Consider the following 21,164-nt stretch of genomic DNA (forward strand, 5'->3'; position numbering starts at 1 on the left):
TCCTTTCCCGTGGCTGATAATGCTAACCTGCTTCTAGGAAGAGCCTTTAGCAATTTTTGATGATTCCAAAGGGATATATTTGTCATCTTTGAATGGGGAGTGTCTAGTTCTGGAATTTTGGGTTTATTATGGACACTTACAAAGGCATTTCTACATAAAAGGGCAGGGGACATGGCTAATCCCAAATTGCCCTTTTACCAGAAGGCAAATTTATGAAGTTGCTTGCTGGCGTTTCACCTATTCCACTTCTCTAGTCGCGCATGGTCTCTGCCATCATATCTTCATGCTTTCTCCCGGCAAGGGCAAATGGTTGAGTTGCATCTCCCAATCTTTTTTTTAATTACCTGAGAAGGCCTGTAGGACCCATATGCTGTCTTGTTCATAAAGGTAACATGGAAACGGGATTCGTAGCATTTTAAGAGGAAGAAGTTCTTTGATCACGCCTTGTGGGCATCCGATGAGAAAGTCTAGCTATAGGTTGTATAGACTGCAGGACATACTTCAGATGATAAAAAGATTGGGCAGGTCAGTCCTAGAAAGATATAAAACCAACCTTTTTCTCCATTAGGAAGATACATAAAAGACTTTCCAGATGTTCTTGGCCTTATTAAATGTTATCACTGGAATTACTGAGGCATTCTGTAAAAATTGGTTCAGCAGGTAACATTGCCTTCTAATTGAGAACCCCAAATGTTTTCTATCTGGGAAGCGGGTGGGCTTCAAAAATTTTAGCAAGGCATTCTCTGCCTGGTTGCTGGGTGGGCGTGGCCATGGTGGGTGTGGCCTAGTCAGCCTCCTGCACCACAATTGGGTGGGGGGCGTTTTTGCCCTCCCCAGGCTCTGGAGGCTTTCCTCGAGCCTCCAGGAGGGCCAAAACAGGCTCCCCAGGCTCCAGATGTCCTCTGGAGGCCGGAAATGGCCCCATTTCCAGCCTTCCCGAACTTCTGGTAGGCCCGTTTTTACCCTCCCCAAGCCTCCGCGCATATAGCAGGGGGTCAAACTCAAGGCCTGGGGGCCAGATCTGTCCCACGGGGCCCCCTGGAAATAGTGAAGAACCAGCCCGCAGTGCCTCTGCCAATGAAAACGGGGCTCGGGAAGACTCCATGTGGCCCTCTCTAGCTCCGTTTTTGCTGGCAGAGGATTGCAGGAGGCTGTCACAGCTGAAAACAGAGCTCGGGAGCCTGTTTTCGCTGGCAGAGTACTTGGGCCACCACAGGCGCCCCCGACACGAATGATGTTGAGCTGGCCATGCTTACCCTGGCCATGCCCACCCTAGGTCCCCAAAGTCAAACACAACCCTGATGGGGCCCTCAATGATATTGAGTTTGACACTCCTGACATATAGGTAAAAAATTATTTCTGAGCCATGAATAGTCCTTTCTTAGACATGAAACATGGTGGGTTGTGCTGAAAGCTGGGTTTGAAAGGCAATTGAAGGGTAGTGGTTGTGTAATCTTAGAAAAACATGTGGTTTACAGAGTTTTCCCATATGTACTCTAAATTAGCCTCTCCTCTTCAAATCTATATTTTTCACAGCCCTAATCCTAGCAAACACCATCTTAAAACAGAGCTCTCTTGTAAAAGGAAGAGGGGGGATTTTTTTAAAAAATAATGTAGCATGCAATGCAGTTTTGATAAACATTTCTCTAAAGAATGTTTCCATAAATGCTACCCAACTGTTCATGGTCCTATCAAGTCAATTAACCTATTTCTTAATGTGATTCATCTAACTTAGCTCCCTCCAGACATTGCAAAAGGCCATCCATCACTGCCAAAAAGTGAAATATTCAAGAAAATTAGCTTAAAATGCTTCCCACGGGAATTTTCAGACTTCGCCTGGCTTCTCTTCAATCCCTTTCTCTTGGTAAAAGTTCCTTTTGAAATGCCACTTCTTTCAAGAGTCATGCTTCCCTGAGAAGACAGCTGAGGCAGGTCCTTACACTCTGGCTGCACCAGCAAAAGAAACCCTTGAAATTAATCACAATTGGGAGGGCACCAGGTTCTGGCAGTCTGTATTAACGGATGGACTGCTGAAGTCTGAATAACTTCCAATAAATATCAGTTTGCTGCCTTTGATCCTTAAACCTAGAAAAGACAAATCTGGTACATGATGCTGTACATATTTTGCTATGCCTTCAAAGAAACCAAAACCCACCATTTGAAAGCAGCACCTTTTGTACTTTGATAGGTTCCTCAGCCTGAAAAAGACAGGATCCTCTCCTCTTCCTGTAGCCCATGGCAGACGTGGGTTTCAGCAGGTTCTGACCAGTTCTGGAGAACCGATGGTGGAAATTTTGAGTAGTTCGGAGAACCAATAGCGGAAAGTTTGAGTAGTTTGGGGAACTGGTAAATACTATCTCTGACTGGCCCTGACCTCATCTATTCTCTGCCTTCCGAGTCCCAGCTGATCGGGAGGAAATGGGGATTTTGCAGTAACCTTCCCCTGGAGTGGGGTGGGCATGGAGATTTTACAGTATCCTTCCCCTGCCACGCCCACCATGCCACACCCAAGCTACACCCACAGAACCGGTAGTAAAAAAATTTGAAACCCACCACTGGCCCACGGGTGTCAAAACTCGCATCGTCACGTTGGCATCATGTGACGTTTCGTGATGTTTTTTCCCTTCGCGGAGCTGGATGGCCGTGGCCTGCGCGTGACACATCCGGATCGCAGGCCGCCAGTTTGACACCCCTGCTGTAGTCCAATGTATCTCAACATCACCAAGTTTAAGATGTGTGGACTTCAATTCCCAGAATTCAAATCCTAGAGACATCTGCTGGTATGTTGTCTACTACCAGAAACATATCAATAATGACTTATTTTTGACCCAACGACACAGCCAAGAAGATAGCTTCATTCTGGCAGTTTAAAGTTCGAACTAGATACGGAAGAAGAAGCACTCCCAGAATTTCCCAACTAGACTCTTCCTGTAGCCCAGTGTTTCTCAACCTCAGTTTAATATGTGTGGATTTCAACTCCCAGAATTCCTCAGACAGATTTTTTTTTCCACATGGTTGGCTGAGGAATTCTGGGAGTTGAAGTCCACAGATCTTAAACTTGCTGAGGTTGAGTAACATTGTTTTAATCTGTGGAAATCCTTAAATCATCCAGACTAGGGGTCTCCCACCTTGGCAACTTTAAGACTTGTGGACTTCAACTCCCAGAGTTCAAGTCTGGGAGTTGAAGTCCACAAGTCTTAAAGTTGCCAAGGTTGGAGACCCCTGATCTAGACCACAGTTGTCTCAAAGATGCTTTTTCAAAAGGCAATTGAACTGTTTTTTCCTTGAGGAAGCTCTAATGAGCTTCCAATGAAGCTTCTTGAAAAAAACAATTCAGTTGCCCTTTGAAAAAACACCTTTGAGATTGCTATAGCCTCTTTGCCTTGTGGGGCAGCATAACAATTAAGTAGCCGGGTCGCTCCACCAACACCCAACCTTCAGTGCCTTCATCACAGGGACAGCAAATATATTCCACTTTTTCCACTCTCCCTCTCTCTTTTTGGCACAAAAGAGGAAAGCAGAAGTTTTTAATGGAAACCATCAGTTTCTGAAAAATATTTCACATCCCCCAAGGAGCTGACTCTCCCCAGAGATGGATGACCGATATCACGGTGGCCTGGGGTGAATGCGGCTGCTGCGTTGAGTGAGCCACAATCTTAGCCGAGAGGTCAGCGACTGCCTGCTGCCTCCTATTTCCGTTTCACCGCTGGTACTAGGCTGCGGTTGCGCCGATGGTGGTCTCTTGAAGATATTCCAGACCCAGGAGACGATGGTGTGGAAGCTGAGACGGGAGGAAGCGGTGTGGGGCATTTCAGAACTCAGGGGAGACTCAGCTGCTATGGCGGAGGCCACAGCAGGAGGCAGCTGCCGAGGGCTGGGGCTTTTTTTGTCTTTTGTAGGTTGGACCTGCAAGACAACGAAAAATCCACTTTCAATATCCGTCCATTAAAATCACGAATCTGTCTTCTGCTCCATCCATGGCATTTCTTGGCAAGACCGTGTCTCCAACCTCAATTGTGTGGTGTCCACCAGCTTTGAGCCCAGATGAAATGGGTGGGACACAGCCTCAGAATGGATGGCCGCCTCACCAGTTGTTCTGTGGTGGGGACATAAGAAAAAGACCAGGGGTGGGTTCTAAATTTTTTTACTACTGGTTCTGTGGGCATGGCTTATTTTGTGGGTGTGGCTTGGTGGGGGGGATAATGTGACTGGGTGGGCGTGGCCAACTTTTTTTTTTTTTTGCTTTTAAAAGCATTTTTTTCTACAACCTTAAGAGGTTGCAGAAAAAAATGCTTTTAGAAGCCTCTGACGATCAGGCAACTCGGCTGATATCATCAGAGGCTTTTAAAGGCATTTTTTTTCCCTACAACCTCTTCGGAAAAAATGCTTTTAAAAGCCTCTGACAATACCAGCTTCGTCGTGCGATCATCAGAGGCTTTTTTTTTTTAACTTTTAAAAGCATTTTTTCGAAGAGGTTGTAGGAAAAATGCTCTTAAAAGTAAAAAAAAAAAAGCCTCTGATAAGGTGGGCGGGGTAAGCGAGCGGCAACCGGGTCGGGGACCGGTTCGGGGGCGTGGCCAGCCAATGTTATTACCGGTTCTCTGAACTACTACAAATTTTTACTACCGGTTCTTGCGAACCGGTGCGAACCGGGAGCAACCCACCACTGACAAAGACCTCAAGGTCATCCACCCAAATTCTACAAATGTGCTGTGAAGGAAACTCTACATTACTGTTGATACCCAGCCAGGGAAACTAGATGCTTCATCAGCTGACAGAACCCACTGGCGAGACACACAGTATGTTATGAAGCCTGCACCAACTTTGAAGACAGATGCCGCCAAAAAACTGATGGAAAACTATGAGGGGCATCACAGAATAACACTCATTGCTATTGTAACAATGGCTTTCCAGAGTTAGACTCTGCACTTCCACAGCTACTTCTGTGTTCACAGATGAACTACACAACAGTGGGTTTTCTTCAAAGACTATCTGTTACACCTCTCCACTGAAACCTCCTTCCAACTTTCTCCTCAAGCGGGTGGTTATGGGCGCACCTCGTTGTGCCCACGTGACACCCCTCCTGCGCAAGCTGCACTGGCTCCCAGTGGTCTTCCGGGTGCGATTCAAGGTGTTGGTCACCACCTTTAAAGCGCTCCATGGCATAGGACCCGGGTAACTTCGAGACCGACTTCTGCCACCAATAGCCTCCCACAGGCCAGTCCGCTCCCACAGAGAGGGTCTCCTCAGGGTGCCATCGGCCAAGTTATGTCGGCTGGCGACACCCAGGGGGAGGGCCTTCTCTGTGGGAGCCCCTGCCCTGTGGAATGAACTGCCCCCGGAAATGCGTAAGATCTCCAACCTCCGTGTATTTCGCTGTGCCCTCAAGACCCTACTGTTCCGCCAGGCCGGGCTATCAATGTAATGATTTTAAATTGGGTGTTTTAAATTTTGGGGGTTTTAAATCTGAGCCGAAATTATTTAATAATTTTAATTATTTTTAATTGATTGATGTCTGTCTTCGTGCTTTTAATAGGCTGTACACCGCCCTGAGTCCTTCGGGAGAAGGGCGGTATAGAAATAAAATTATTCTCATTCTTATTCTATTCAAGGAATTCCGGAAAAGGGCAACTCCATGAAAGAATTGTGAAGCTAGTTGGATGTTCTGGGTCTAGAAGTACATCCAACTAAGCTTCATAATTCCTTGCTAGAGTTGAACACGACTGAAGGGATAACATCATCATCACTAATTGGATGTTCTGGGTCTAGAGATAGCAATATAAAGTTTCTCAACAGATCCCGAATGAAACAAAAGCAAAAACTGATCCTTTACAGGTGGGATGAGGAAATGAACATTTTTCTTAGCTGTCTTCTAAATAAATACATGTATGACTCAGGGCAAGCTACAATTAAAAGTAAGACAGGATTATTACACTAAGCAAAAAAGAACTATACATCCAGAAAACAGACTATATAATAGAAGGGGGGGGGAAAACCCTCAATATTTATCCTAGCCAAGACCTGGGAAAAGAGCCTGGTCTTCAAAGATTTTCACAATGTTATCAGGACAACACCAAGCTGGCAAGAATAGCCAACACTCCAGAACAGGGGTGTCAAACTCGTGTCGTCACAGCATCATCACGTGATATATCGCAACTTTTTCCTCCTTTGCTAAACCAGGCGTGGGTGTGGCCAGCATGTGATGCATCCAGCCCGTGGGCAGCGAGTTCGACAGCCCTGCTCCAGAAGATAGGCTTAAGATACAGAAGGATCTTGACAGACTTGAACATTGGGTGCTTTCTAACAAAATGAAATTCAATGATGAAAAAAGTTCTACATTTAGGCAAGAAAAACCAAATGCACAGGTATAGTATAGGTGGTACCTGGCTCAATAGTAGTAACTGTGAGAGGGATCTTGGAGTCCTAGTGGACAATCACTTAAATAGGAGCCAGCCGTGTGCTGCAGCTGCCAAAAAAGCCAAAGCAGTCCTAGGCTGAATTAACAGAAGGATAGACTCAAGATCACGTGAAGTGCTAATACCACTTTATAATGCCTTGGTAAGGCCATACTTGGAATACTGCATCCAGTTTTAGTCACCACAATAAAAATAAGATGTTGAGACTCTGCAAAGAGTGCAGAGAAGAGTAACAAAGATGATTAGGGAAATGGAGGCTGAAATATATGACGAACGGTTGCAGGAATTGGCTATGTCTAGTCCAGTGAAAAGGACTAGGGGTGACATGATTGCAGTGTTCCAATATTTGAGTGGCTGCCACAAAGAAGAAGGGGTCAACTTATTTTCCAAGGAGCACCTGAAGGCAGGACAAGAAGCAATGGATGGAAACTAATCAAGGAGAGAACCAACCTAGAAATAAGGAGAAATGTCCTGATTAACACCAGCTGCCTGCAATTACTGTAAGTTCGAATCCCACCAGGCTCAAGGTTGACTCAGCCTTCCATCCTTTCTAAGGTAGGTAAATTGAGGACCCAGATTGTGGGGGCAATAAGCTGACTTTGTATAAATATACAAAAGTATGAAGGCTTTTGCTTAACGCATTGTAAGCCGCCCTGAGTCCCCGGAGAAGGGCGGCATATAAATCAAATTAAAAAAACAAAACAAAACTATTAATCAGTGGAACGGATTGCCTACAGAAGCTGTGGGTGCTCCAACACTGGAGGTTTTTAAGAAGAGATTTGACAACCATTTATCTGAAATGGTATGGGGCAGTGATGGCAAACCTTTTCGGCACTTGGTGCCGAAAAGGGAACGCACGTGCGAAAATGGAGGAGCTGCCCAGGGTGCATGCGCGTGCCCGAAAATAAACTTCCGGTTTCAGCTACTGAACTTCCGGTTTCAGCTACTCTTCTGGGTTTCTGGCGCAGATGCGCACACGACGATCAGTTGGCCAGTGCACATGCTCACGCAGGAAAAGGGAAGACCAGCTCTTCTAGTTTCTGGCACTGCCGCATGCAAAAAGGCCAGCTGATCTTTGCACATGCACGGCAGAAACCTGGAAGAGGAACGGGCAATGCCACGCGTGCCAGGCGACAGGGCTCCACGGGCCACTTCGGGCACGCATGCCATAGGTTCGCCATCACGGGTATAGGGCCTCCTGCTTGTGCATGGGGTTGGACTAGAAGACCTCCAAGGTCCCTTCCAACTCTGTTTATCTGTTAAATGCCAGGCATCAATTAAACTTACTAGACCCCCTTCCAGAATCTCTACGTTTTTGTTTGTTTTTTTTAAATTTGATTTATATGCCGCCCTTCTCCGGAGACTCAGGGCGGCTTACAATGCGCTAAGCAATAGCCTTCATTCTTTTGTATATTTATATTATTGCCCCCACAACTGGGTCCTCAATTTACCTACCTTAGAAAGGATGGAAGGCTGAGTCAACCTTGAGCCTTGGCGAGATTCGAACCTGCAGTAATTGCAGGCAGCTGTTCTTAATAACAGGGTGCTTTAGACCACTGTACTACCAAGGCTCCACTACGTTTGGCTCCCTGAGGTTCATACGGACCTGGCTATTCTCCCCTGATTGCTCTGTGCGATAGCAGCGGATTCCTGGAGATCCCGCCTTGGCCTCCGGACTCGGGGGCAGTGAGCGCTGGTCTTGGAGCAGTGGCTTTAGTTCCATAACAGTGGCTTGCTCCTTCTCATCTGCTTGGCCGCTTCTGTGCTTCCGTTTCTGGGGAGATTTCCTGCTGATGTTGGCTGTGGGCAGCAGGAGGTTGTTCCGTGGTATTGAGGCTGGTGGCTCTTTGGAGGTTTTGAGCCTTGCACTCGACTTGTATGGGGAGCTCCCTGGGGTGCGGGGCTTCAGAATTCCCTCTGGTTCCTTCCGAGCGCTACCTGACTCTTGATCACTGCTGGATGGCCTCAAACGCCTCCCTCCAGGTCCTTCCAGCTTTCTCCCACCAGATCCAGGCCTGGAGCCCCCAGTTGGTTTACCGTGGGGAGAATCCTGGACAGCCACTGATACCTTAAGCTCTTTGAAGTTATTATTAAGTTCCACTACTTTTTTGTCTCTGCTGATAGCTTCTTCCTCCAGACATCCATCGCATTGGACACTGGCATCACAGGGACTTCCTTTCTGCTCCCTGAGGTCACTTGTGTTGGAAGGCTGGTACCGGGGGAACTCCACATACGTTCGATAGCAGGGATAATAGCCGGTGGAAGCACTGGATTCTTTTAAAAGGGCTTCCTCATCACACAGATAGTAGCCCTCGTGGTCCACGGAACTGCTGTCCAGGCAGCTGGACTTGGAAAGATTGGCGTTTGTCAGGAGTTTTCCATCAGATTCAAAACTATCTAACAAAGATACCTGAAAGAAAGACACCTTGTTTTAAATAAATATTATTTGACTCGGACCATTATAACTCCATCTGACTTTGGGTAGGTCAGCTAAATTGGAAATTGTTGGCATGGGAATAATTATTTGCCCTTTGATCTGAATAGGTTTACAGGTCCAACATGCAAACTAAGGCACCTTAGAAGTACAGGTAATTCTGAACTTACGACCATGGAGCCCAACATTTCTGTTGCTAAGTGAAACATGGGCTGAGTGCATGTTACCTAGCGTGTTCATATTAGTAATCACTGCTGACATCTTGTAGCTGAGAAGTCCATAAACAGGGATACGTTTCTTACCTCATTCACTCTGGTCTCCAGATGTTCTTCAGTATTGTCCCCAGGTGGAGGCCAAAGCCCTTCCTGAACATCACAGGATGAATGTTTCGCAAATAGCCCTTGGCTGTTAAGATCCTCCAGCATGCTACTAGAGTCATCCTGGTGAGATGCCTCTTCCTCCTCCTTCTCCTGTAGCTGCAGGACGAATAATACTTTTTAAAAAAATAAATACTATACAGGCAATCTCGACTTACAACAGTTTATTTAGAGCAGGGGTGTCAAACTCGATTTCACTGAGGGCCGCATCAGGGTTATGTTTGATTTTGGAGGGCCTGGGGTGGAGGGTGGGTAGGTGGGTGTGGACATCGTCGTGGTCATGGTCATGGTGCGCATGGCCAGAGTGGGCGTTTGACTCAATATGTGCTTTTTCCCTTATCTTTTTTCTTCACACAGTACACCCCGGCCTCCAGAAGCACTCTGCTGGCCAAAAATGGGCCATGTGGAGGCCCTGTGCGGCCTATGCACAGTCCATTTTCGGCCTCCCTGGCCTCCAGAAGCACTCTGCCAGCCAAAAACGCCCCCCAGGAGGCCCCCACATGGCCCATTTTCGGCCTCCCCAGCCTCCAGCAGCACTCTGCCTGCCAAAAATGGGCCACACGGAGGCCCCAGAAGGCCTCCGTGCAACCCTTTTTTAGCTGGCAGAGTGCTCCTGGAGGCTGGGGTGGCTGAAAACAGGCCGCACAGGGGCCCCCCATGGGCTGTTTCAGCCGGCAGAGGCACTGCAGCCTGGTCCTTCGAAATTTCCAGGCCGGCCCTGCGGGCCAGATTTAAGCACCTTGAGTTTGACACCTCTGATTTAGAGACTGTTCAGAGTTACAAAGGCACTGAAAAAAAGTGACTTATGACCATTTTTCACACTTAGGATCATTGTAGCAACCCCATGGTCACATGATTTACATCCGGATGCCTGACAACTGATTCATATTTATGACGGTTGCAATGTCCCCGGGATCCCCTTTTGCGACCTTCTGACAAGCAAAGTCAACAGGGAAGCCAGATTCACAACCATGTTACTAATATAACAACTGCCATGACTGACTTAACAAATGTGGCAAGAAAAGTCGTAAAATGGGGCAAAACTCACTTAACAAATTTCTCACTTAGCAACGAAAAATCTGGGCTCAATTACAGTCGTAAATCGAGAACTACATGTATGGAGAACATTCAGGAATAGAAGTGATTAAGATACCACCAAGATAGTCTCATGATCCTAACCTTGGGAACAACCCCACCAAATCAGGTCAAATAGATACCCTATTTTCTCGCTTCCAACCTGAGCTGTTCAGATGCTTCTGAGCTCAGCTAGACAGGAAAAAATAGCGATCTCTTTCCTGTGTTCTATGACTTCAGCATTTACTAATTTCAAGAGACTCTTCTCATGCACGAATGGTCTACTTTTGTTCTCATAAGATAACCTCAGGAGGTGCTTTATCTGACCAAAAAGTCCATGTAGCACTTGCTTTTATTTGATTCTGATAATAGGTAATCAGTTGATCAAAGGGAAACCTCAAAACCAAGCTTGAAGGAACAAGTTCTCTTCTAATTAGACCTATGATAGCATCTCATGAGCTTGGAAGCCACCCTTAACTGTCGTGACTAGTAGTTCTTGGTAAAACAAGAAAGCCATAAACGTCTCGATCTTGACTTTTTTGACCCCTACCACTCTGGACATTCTCAAGGGTCAAGTGCAGGGGTGAAATGCTATCGGTTCGGACCGGTTCTCCTGAACCGGTAATAAAAAATGCTACTGGTTCGGGCAAACCAGTATTTTCGATGATCAGCTAGGCGACGATCAGCTGTGACGTGAGATTTATATTAGCTAGAATTGTCAGATTTCCTTCTTTCTAGCTAATCTAAATCACATGGCACAGCAGATTCCACCCCCCCCCCGCTGTTCTACTTACCTTTGCAGACTCGGAAGGCTTCAAAATGTTCCTTTTTTAGCGCTGCCCAGTATTTTCGATGATCAGCTGGGCGACGATCAGCTGTGACGTGAGATTTATATTAGCTAGAATCGTCGGATTTCCTGCTTTCTAGCTAATCTAAATCGCATGACACAGCGGATCCCCCCCCCACTGTTCTTTGCAGACTCGGAAGGCTTCAAAATGTTTCTTTTTTTAGCGCTGCGCGGGCGCACCTAAACCATGCATGCGCGCAAAGTGCGTGCTCGGTACCAGACTCACAGAACCGGTAGCAGACTTCAGAGGATTTCACCGCTGGTCAAGTGACATCATGCATATCATGACAACATTGTTTACATTATACAAAGAGTATACTTTGCCTGATGGTATTATGATGACAGACATTTATGATGTCTGTCATCATAGCTTCTGCTGGACACTTAAGTCCACTCCCCCCCCCCCACCCCGCAAGAAAGAGCTGTCACTTACCCATCTAAAATCAAGCAAATTGGTATATTGTGATTTCTGTTGCTCTTGAGTTCCTTCCTGTTCTTCCTTCTGATAACTACTGGGCACTTGCTCTGTCTCTTTGTCTTTGCCAACATACACCTCTTCATTGTGGGGAATTCCTTCAGAAGTCAATTGCTGGTAGACACAGGGGGGATAAAAAGAATAAAAAAGAGAAAATAAGAATAGAGAAAAAAGATTAAAAAATAAAGAAAGAACAACACTGTTAGGAAATGGCTATTGTCTAACTAGTTGGTCAGGCAATATATAAACTATCAATAAATGTTTGTCAAAAGGTATTATATTGCTTTAAGACTGTATTGCATTATCCTGTATCCTGATTGGCTAAGCTCTATAGCCAATGTACTTAAGGGGAAGCCTGAATCATGGCTTGTGAACACTACACCATTTTATCTGCTTATTTGCTGTTACTCTCTACCTGTTCTTTCTGTATGATCGTTGTTTGATCATTGCTACTTGTTGTTTTCTACTATTTATTGAATGTTTTAATACTGAACTTGTTCCTGTTTGAAACTCAAGAAGAACTGTTTTATTGTGTAATGACAACAACTGGTAAGAAGACTTTGTACTTGGAATATCCCTGAATTGATATTTTAAGTATCGCCTTATCTGTGTATGACTTGGATTGTTATTGGACTTTGCTTTACTTTTTTCTAAAAAGTAAAAGACTACCACAACTCAGTGTGTCAGTATATTAACTGTGTTTATTCACTCTCAGCCGCTTTCATGTGCATACTCAAGGGGTACTCTGCTCAATAACCCATAACATCGGTTATGAGCCAAGAATATCTTAACAAACACATTTATGAATGTGTGAAATTATAAGTAATTTTCCCTGAGTACAGTATGTATGTATGTAGATATGTATGTATGTATGTATGTTTATATATGTACAGGTAGTCCTTAACTTACAGTTGAGCCCAAAATTTATGTTGCTAAGTGAGACAGTTGTTAAGTGAGTTTTGTCCCATTTTACTACCTTTCTTGCCACATTTGTTAAGTGAATCATGGCAGCTGTTAAGTTAGTAACATGGTCATTAAGTGAATCTGGTTTCCCCATTGACTTTCCATGTTAGAAGGTCGCCAAGGATCATCACATGACTCTGAGAAATTTCAACCATCATAAATACCTGCCAGTTGCCAAGTGTCCGAATTTTGATCACATGACCATAGGGATGCTACAACAGTCATAAGTATGAAAAATGGTCATAAGTCAATTTTTTCAGTGCCGTTGTAACTTTGGACCATCACTAAATGAACTGTTGTAAGTTGAGGACTACTTGTATTCCATTTCTGCCCTGCCACAATCCCAATGATTCTCAGTAGCTCACTGTACAGGGCTATATGGAGCAGGGGTTAGAGTGAAGTATTGCAGGCTACTTCTGCTGATCATCGGCTGCCAGCAGTTTGGCAGATCAAATCCCACCAGGCTCAAGGTTGACTCAGCTTTCCATCCTTCCGAGGTGGGTAAAATGAGGACCCAGATTGTTGGGGACAATATGCTGTCTCTGTTAACTGCTTAGAGAGGGCTGTAAAGCACTGTGAAGCGGTATATAAGTCTAAGTGCTATTGCTATATAAAGAAAAATTAAAACAAAAATTAATTTTTGTTAAATGTTAATTTAACAAAATTAACAAAATGTTAATTTTGTTAAATTAACATTTAACAAAAATGTTAAAACCAATTAGAAAATTTGCAAGAATGATAGCAAACAAAAAAGCCACCAATCAATTGTGGCTTTAGTTGTATATTTGTGTGTCGACTATTTTGATAGTTAGATGTCTCTGTCTTGCCCACTCCTCCAGCACAGCCAGCACAAGAGGTTCAGAAACTCTGGATTTGATTAACTGCTCGATTCTGATTAATGGCTACACTTCCCAAAGCCAACAAAGCCAGGCTACGATTAACTACGGTAGGCTTGCCAACAAACTGTGATTTAAGTTTGACAAACACTCCAATTACACCGATGGAGAATTGATAGTGGCAATGACTTGCCAGATAGAAAGATCCAAATCTGAGGAAATCCATGTTTTATACTGTGATGATTACATGTGGTCCAGTGGTGGGATTCAACATTTTTTACTACCAGTTCTGTGGGCGTGACATGGTGGGCGTGGCTTGGTGGGCATGGCAGGGAAAGGATACTGTAAAATCTATATTCCCACCCCATGTTCTGCCCCAGCTACGGACCCCAAAGAACGCAGCACACACAAACTCTATACAAAGCTTATTTTACTCAAATAATCCAATCTTTATCAACCAAAGGCTGTTAATAAACTGTCTTAACAGCCTACCAGAATTCTAAGATAAGGTAATCACAGTCTTACTAGAGTTGGCAGAAAGTCCAGAAGCAATTTTGCAGAGAATCCAAAGGAGAGTGAACTAAAGTTGTTCCCTACAACTTGCTGCAATCGGCATTCCTCCTTAAATAGGCTAAGGGAATGACCAATTAGCCCCAAGCCTTACTCTCGAGGAGACCTCCTCCTGAGGAGCCACTCCTGCCTTTTGGCAGTTCTGCGCGCCCGTGCATTGAGAAGAGGCTCCTCCTCTTCGTCCTCTTCACTTAAAGGAGCTTCTGGAGGTTCTGAAGGCCCTGGCTGAATCCCTGCCTCTGGCACCACATCTTCTCCAGCCTCCTCACTGTCCGACTTGAGCGCCAGCTGCACAGGCTGCTGGTGCAGTACACCAGCCTCCTCGTTGTCGGAATCAGCTATAATCTGCACAGGCCGCTGATGGGCCACAACACCCCACTCCAGGGGAAGGATACTGCAAAATCCCCATTTCCTCCCGATCAGCTGGGACTCGGAAGGCAGAGGACAGGGGCGGGGCCAGTCAGAGGTGGTATTTACCAGTTCTCCGAACTATTCAAAACTTCCACTACTGGTTCTCCAGAACTGGTCAGAACCTGCTGAATCCCACCTCTGATGCTATCCTTGAGATACGTGATTATCATGAGTCAGTGCTTAATGCAGAGTTCAGCATGCAGCTCTATTCCACCAAAGCTCTTAAATACTAGCTGCATTCCACAGAACATGCTAAACTACTGTTCATTTATTCTTCATGGCTTACTTACAATGAGCAACCAACCTTTTGTTTTAGGGTGTTTATTGAATCCTAGAAAATACCATTGCATAGAAATTAAGAGAGATTTGGCATGTCGATAGATCTTTGGCTTCATCCTACAAGATAGTTCTTGACTTACGACAGTTCATTTAGTGACCGTTCAAAGTTGCAACGGGACTGGAAAAAGTGACTTATGACCATTTTTCACACTTACGACCTGTTCACAATGTTGCTAAGTGAGACATTTGTTAAGTGAATTTCCCCCTTTTACGTTTGTTAAGTGAATCATGGCAGTTGTTAGGTTAGGAACAGGGGTTGTGAAGTGAGTCCGGCTTCCCCATTGACTTTGTTTGTCAGAAGGTGGCAAAAGATGATAACATGATCCTGGGACACTGCAACCGTCATATATATGAACCAGCGTCTGAAGTTCGATTACATGACCATGTGTTGTGGTCCGCCAGCAGTCTACAGAGTTGACAGCGGAATCGGACAGCGGAGGAGGCTGAGGAGGAACATGGGCCAGTCCTGGAGTCTGGGGAGGGCTCTGTGTCGGAGGCAGAGATGGGGCCAGGGCCATCTGGGAGTGATGCAGAGACTCCGGAGCCTCCAGAGTCGGATAGCAGAGAGGCAGAGGAACAGGAGGAGCCTGTTCCTAGTGCGCACATGTGCAGAGCTGCCACAAGGCACAAACAGTTAAAACAAAAGGGACGACTCAGGAGTAAGGCCTGGAGATGATTGGCCCCTCCCATAAGGCTTAAAAGAGCATCAAAGGCACGTGGGGCCTTTGCAGGAAAGCAACGTTGTTAATTCTGTTCCCAGTCGGCATCTCTGTTTGATTCTGGACTCCATGTGGCTTTGCTAAGTAGGTCTTTGGCAGCATGTCAAAGGAGATAAAGGTTGGTGATTATCCCATTATCCTTCTCCCGAAGGACTTTTTGCAACTAATTGGGACTCAGCTGTGAATGAATGTAATTCACAATAATGTTGCAATAAAAGAGTTTTTTGGGACTACTCGTGTGTTTTAATGACTCAGTGAACCTAGGTCACAACACCATGGAGATGCTGCAAAGGTCTTATGTGTGAAAAGCGGTCATAATTTTTTTTCAGTGCCGTTGTAAGTTTGAACAGTCGCTAAACGAACTGTTGTAAGTCGAGGACTACCTGCATTCCCCTCAAAGTGGCTGCCTATGCAACTCCATCCCCCTGTGATCCTTGTCCTCTGCTGTACCTCCTTGAGTTCTCCAGAATCCACCAAATTTTCACTGTCATGAGATATGTTATCAAAGCTCAAGAGGCTTGCAGACTTGATGTCTCTTTGGGGGATGTAATGCTTCTTTCCAGACAGATTTTTTCTACACGCTTCCTCGGAATCGCCGATATACGTTTCAGGAAACTGTGGGGAAGATACAGAGGAAAAGGCTATGTCAGCAGCATGCTAAAGATTATGTTCACGGAATCTTTGAATGACATTTGGGATCTGATTCTACCGTTGCTAGTGATCCGTGATCAGGCAAATTTGAGAGGTTGTTAGGCATTTGGGAGAAAACTGAAAATGGGATTTGTTAGTTCTTCAGCACAATAATCAGGGGTGAAATGCTCCCAGTTCGGACCGGATCGCCTGATCCGGTAGCGATGGCGGCGGGTGGTTCGGAGAACCGGTAGCAAAAATCCCTGCGCCCCCCCCCTTACCATGTCCAGCTGAGCCGCACGATCATCAGAGGTTTTTTTTTTTTTACTTTTAAAAGCATTTTTTCTACAACCTCTTCCGACGAAAAAATGCTTTTAAAAGTAAAAAAAAAAAGCCTCTGATGATCGTGCGGCTCAGCTGGGATCGTCAGAGACTTTTCAAAGCATTTTTTTCTGCAACCTCTTGGCCAAAGAGGTGGTAAAAAAAATGCTTTGAAAAGTCTCTGATGATCCCAGCTGAGTTGCCTGATTGTCAGAGAGGCATTTTTTAAAAAGCCTCTCTGACGATCCCAGCTGAGTTGCCTGATCAGCAGAGGCTTTTCAAAGCATTAGAAAAAATGCTTTGAAAAGTTTTTAAAAAAAAGGTTGGCCACGCCCACCTAGTCACATTACACCCCCCCCCACCAAGCCACGCCCACAGAACCGGTAGTAACAAATTTTACATTTCACCCCTGACATTAATCTTATGTGGAAACAAGAGTTTTTACTTGATCTGCTTCAGACATTAAAAGGCATTCCATACAGGTAGTCCTCGACTTATAACAGTTCATTTAGTGACCGCTCAAAGTTACAACATCATTGAAAAAAGTGAGTTATGGGCCATTTTTCACGCTTATGACCATTGCAGCAGTCCCATGGTCCCATGATCAAAATTCAGATGCTTGGCAACTGGCATGTATTTATGACGGTTACAGGGTCCCGGGGTCATGTGATCCCCTGTTGTGAATTCTGACAAGCAAAGTCAATGGGAAAACCAGATTCACTTAACAACCGTGATACTAACTTAACTGGAGTGATTCACTGAACAACTGTGTCAAGAAAGGTCGTAATAAGGGCAAAACTCACTTAACAAATGTCTCGCTTAACAACATTAATTTTGAGCTCAACTGTGGTTGAACATGATCCATCTTTAAGGTGGAACTCAATGCCTTTCTTTTTCAGAGGAAAAAAATTATTCTAAAGCCTTCCAGTCCTGAATTGGAAGTCTGAAGTTTCAGGATGTGGTCCTACATCCATTCACCTTCCATTCAGTGGTGGAATTCAATTTTTTTTACTACGGGTTCTGTGGGCGTGGCTTGGTGGGCGTGACTTGGTGGGCGTGACAGGGGAAGGATACTGCAAAATCCCCATTCCCTCCCCACTCCTGGGAGAAAGATATTGCAAAATCTCCATTCCCACCCCACTCTGGGGCCAGCCAGAGGTGGTATTTGCCAGTTCTCCAAACAACTCAAAATTTCCGCTACCGGCTCTCCAGAACCTATCAGAACCTGCTGAATTTCACCCCTGCTTCCATTAAATTAAATAAAGGGGCGTGCATAAGCGCACCAATGTCCCTTTTATTTGTATCCATCTTATTTATTCATAATTATGTCTATACTTATATCTGTTATCTAATACATGCTTGATGAAATAAATAAATAAAAGAAATAAAAGAAGGGATAAAAGAAATAAATTTAAGGAAGGTAGCACCTAGACAATGACACTTTCTAGGTAGTGTCATAGGTAAATCAACAAGATGGAAGATGGCAGAGAAGAAAAGATAGGGAGTCTACAAATCTAGTCTGGCTTCAGCTGGGCTTGGGATCAAGGCCAAACAAATTAGGTGGAGCTTCAAGAAGAGTTTTGAAAGGAGAAAGGGAACAACTTTCAATTACGTTTGCAAAAAGATATTTCCTTACCAATTTCCCAGCCATAATTTTCTACACAATCCCTGGATTTTTCCTAGCGTTTTTGAAATGATATGATTACTTCTCTTCTTTGTCTTTCGTGGCGGGATTCGTTTGCTTGTTTTACCCCCTTTCCATGGGATCCCCACTGTTAGATTCTGGCCCATCAAAGCCAAGCCACCACCTACTGTTGACTTAGGCTGGGCTCCCAACTGAAGAGTAAGACAAAGTTCTAGATTGGTGTCACAGACAGGCTCTAGATTGATTCACTAGCCAAGAATCCATACCTGATGGAGTCACCATAGAAACCTGCATAGCCAGCAGAGATGAAAAGCCTTCATATTTCTTCAATATCTTTTCCAGTTGCACCTGAACAGGACACAAGTGTATCACAATAGAATAGAATAGAATAGCAATAGCACTTAGACCTATATATTGCTTTATAGTGCTTTTACAGGCCTCTCTAAGTGGCTTAGAATCAGCATATTGCCCCCAACAATCAGGGTCCTCATTTTACCCACCTCGGAAGGATGGAAGGCTGAGTCAACCTTGAGCCAGTGAGATTTGAACTGCCGAACTGCGGCTAGCAGTCAGCTGAAGTAGCCTGCAATGCTGCACTTTAACCACTGTACCACCTCGGTGAATAGAATAGAATAGAATAGAATAGAATAGAATAGAATAGAATAGAATAGAATAGAATAGAATAGAAATAGAAATAGAAATAGAAATAGAAATAGAAATAGAAATAGAAACAGAAACAGAAACAGAAATAGAAATAGAAATAGGAATAGAATTAACCTTTATTGTCATTTTCCTTTATACATAAAGGCATACATTAAAATGAAATTCTGATGCATCACTCTCAAAACACATCTATGTATATTAATCACAGTCCATCTTGAATATATAGTGGAAAAGAGAGTCTTGAGAATTTACAAGGTTGATACTATAGATAGTCCTCAACTTACAACCATAATTAAGTCCAAAATTTATGTTGCTAAGCGAGACATTTGTTAAGTGAGTTTTTGCCCCATTTTACGACCTTTCTTGCCACCGTTGTTAATCTGTTATTAAATCACTGCAGTAGTTAAATTAATAAGGAGGGAACCCAAATGTCTGCAGTGATAAGGCAGGATAGGGACTGGCAGTGGGGACACCACAGTTCTTGTTGGTCTAACTTTCTGCCAACTCAAGAATAGGTGGAGGGCACCAACTGGCAATCAGGAAACGGCGTCAATAACGGGTAATGGTTCTAATAATAGCTGTCTTTCCTAGTCTGGTGCATTCCAGGAACATTTGGACGATAACGTCAGAATTCCTAGTCAGCAATCTCAACAGATCTGAGAAAGACTGAGTTATATAGCTCAGTTGCAAATCTAAGCACTTATCTAGAATTGAAGGAATAATGGAGGAGAGTTATTTCAGATCTTGTTTTAGTGAACTAATTGCTCTTATCGTTTGTAGAGATTCCATTCACATTCTGTTCCGTGTTATACATACAGGTAGTTCTCATTTAGCGACTACTATTGAGATTAGTAGTCTTGGTCACTGAGTGGAAAAATCACGTGACTACAACTGTGTTTAGGGTTTTACTCCAGTTTCCATTTTTCCCCACTCCTCCATCCTAACTCAAGGTGGCAGACATATCTAACACACCTTCCTCCTCCTGTTTTCTCCACAACAACCCTCTGAGTTGAATGGGGCTGAGAGAGAGAGAGTGGTTGAAAAAATTCCATATGCTGTGTTTTTCTCATGTCTTTTTTAAAAATTATTTATACATTTTTCCGTTATTATACAAAAGTGCTTAGTCAACAGTATATTGTCTGAGTCCATTTACATTTACAAAATAACAATAGTCATGTTAGTAATTTATTTATTTATTTGTTGGTTCAATTTATATGCCGCCTTTCTCCGGAGACTCCGGATACTTTTGTATATACCTGCTTAGTAGGGCTTTCGGCCCCCCCTAAGCGGTAAGTCATAATAGTCATAGTAATAGTAATGCTTGCTTATATGTAATAATTATCTTTCATCATTTACTTTTACATAACAATAAACTTTTATCTTCTAATTTCTACCTCTTGTTTTGCTCATGTCTTCAGTACCTTTCCTTCTGTTAAATTCACAGTTTAGCATGTTAGGTAATCCAGGGGTGAAATGTAAAATCTGTTACTACCGGTTCTGTGGGCATGGCTTGATGGTGGGGGTAATGTGATTGGGTGGGCGTGGCCAACTTTTTTTTAAAAAAAACTTTTCAAAGCATTTTTTCTAATACTTTGAAAAGCCTTTCTGCCGATCAGGCAACTCAGCTGGGATTGTCAGAGAGGCTCTTTAAAAAATGCCTCTCTGCCAATCAGGGAACTCAGCTGGGAACGTCAGAGACTTTTCAAAGCATTTTTTTAACCACCTCTTTGGCCAAGAGGTTGCAGAAAAAAATGCTCTGAAAAGCCTCTGATGATCCCAGCTGAGCCACGTGATCATCAGAGGCTTTTTTTTTTTACTTTTAAAAGCATTTTTTCATCGAAAGAAGTTGTAGAAAAAATGCTTTTAAAAGTAAAAAAAAACCTCTGATGATCGTGCGGTTCAGCTGGGCATGGTGGGGGGGCACAGGGATTTTTGCTACCGGTTCTCCAAACCACCTGCCGCCATCGCTACCGGATCGGGTGATCTGGTCCGAACCGGGAGCATTTCACCCCTGAGGTAATCTCAACAAATTGCGCTTTTCTCAATAATCCAGGGTTGAAGAAATCATGTTTGGCCCAACTTGTGTTAAAGCAACGTGTGATTCCCAGGGCACAGCATGTATAAACATAACTTATTCAATCGACCCAATTTGATGGGGTTGCATGACACACATAATTATACTTTTATGGTATATAATAATATATTTATCCAGGCAGAGCTATGCTCAGTACTCCCTGCTCCAATTCTTCCTGCACAAGGATTGTGAAATAGTTTGGATGGAGAGGGTGACTGATCCAAAATCATCCAGCGATATTCCATAGCTAAGGGTGAGCTGGAAATCGGTTTTCCTTGATATTAAACCAGCACCCCTATCATCACATCCTCCTGGCCCTTTGGCCATTTAGGACAGGGACTGTCCTAAAATCATCCAGGAAACTGACCAA

The 21,164-nt window shown here is 44.2% G+C and overlaps 1 protein-coding gene across 2 annotated transcripts; it reads right to left on the minus strand.

The window, feature by feature from the left end:
* Positions 1-3,465: 3,465 nt before the first annotated feature.
* Positions 3,466-18,228, minus strand: LOC117668590 (uncharacterized). 2 transcript variants are annotated; one of them, XM_034422586.3, is made up of 6 exons: positions 18,049-18,228; positions 15,912-16,076; positions 11,582-11,737; positions 9,153-9,326; positions 8,023-8,826; positions 3,466-3,906 (listed from the first exon to the last, which is right to left on the minus strand). In XM_034422586.3, exons 1-6 carry the CDS (start codon positions 18,061-18,063, stop codon positions 3,607-3,609), a joined length of 1,614 nt encoding a protein of 537 aa, XP_034278477.2. In that variant the 5' UTR covers positions 18,064-18,228; the 3' UTR covers positions 3,466-3,606. The 2 variants fall into 2 exon arrangements, with proteins under 2 accessions (XP_034278477.2, XP_034278478.2); XM_034422587.3 differs by having other exon boundaries at positions 3,466-4,096.
* Between the last annotated feature and the right edge of the window lie 2,936 nt (positions 18,229-21,164).

Source organism: Pantherophis guttatus, chromosome 1 (genome assembly GCF_059756535.1).
Source record: "Pantherophis guttatus breed Tessera chromosome 1, ASM5975653v1, whole genome shotgun sequence".
Classification (NCBI taxonomy): domain Eukaryota; kingdom Metazoa; phylum Chordata; class Lepidosauria; order Squamata; family Colubridae; genus Pantherophis; species Pantherophis guttatus.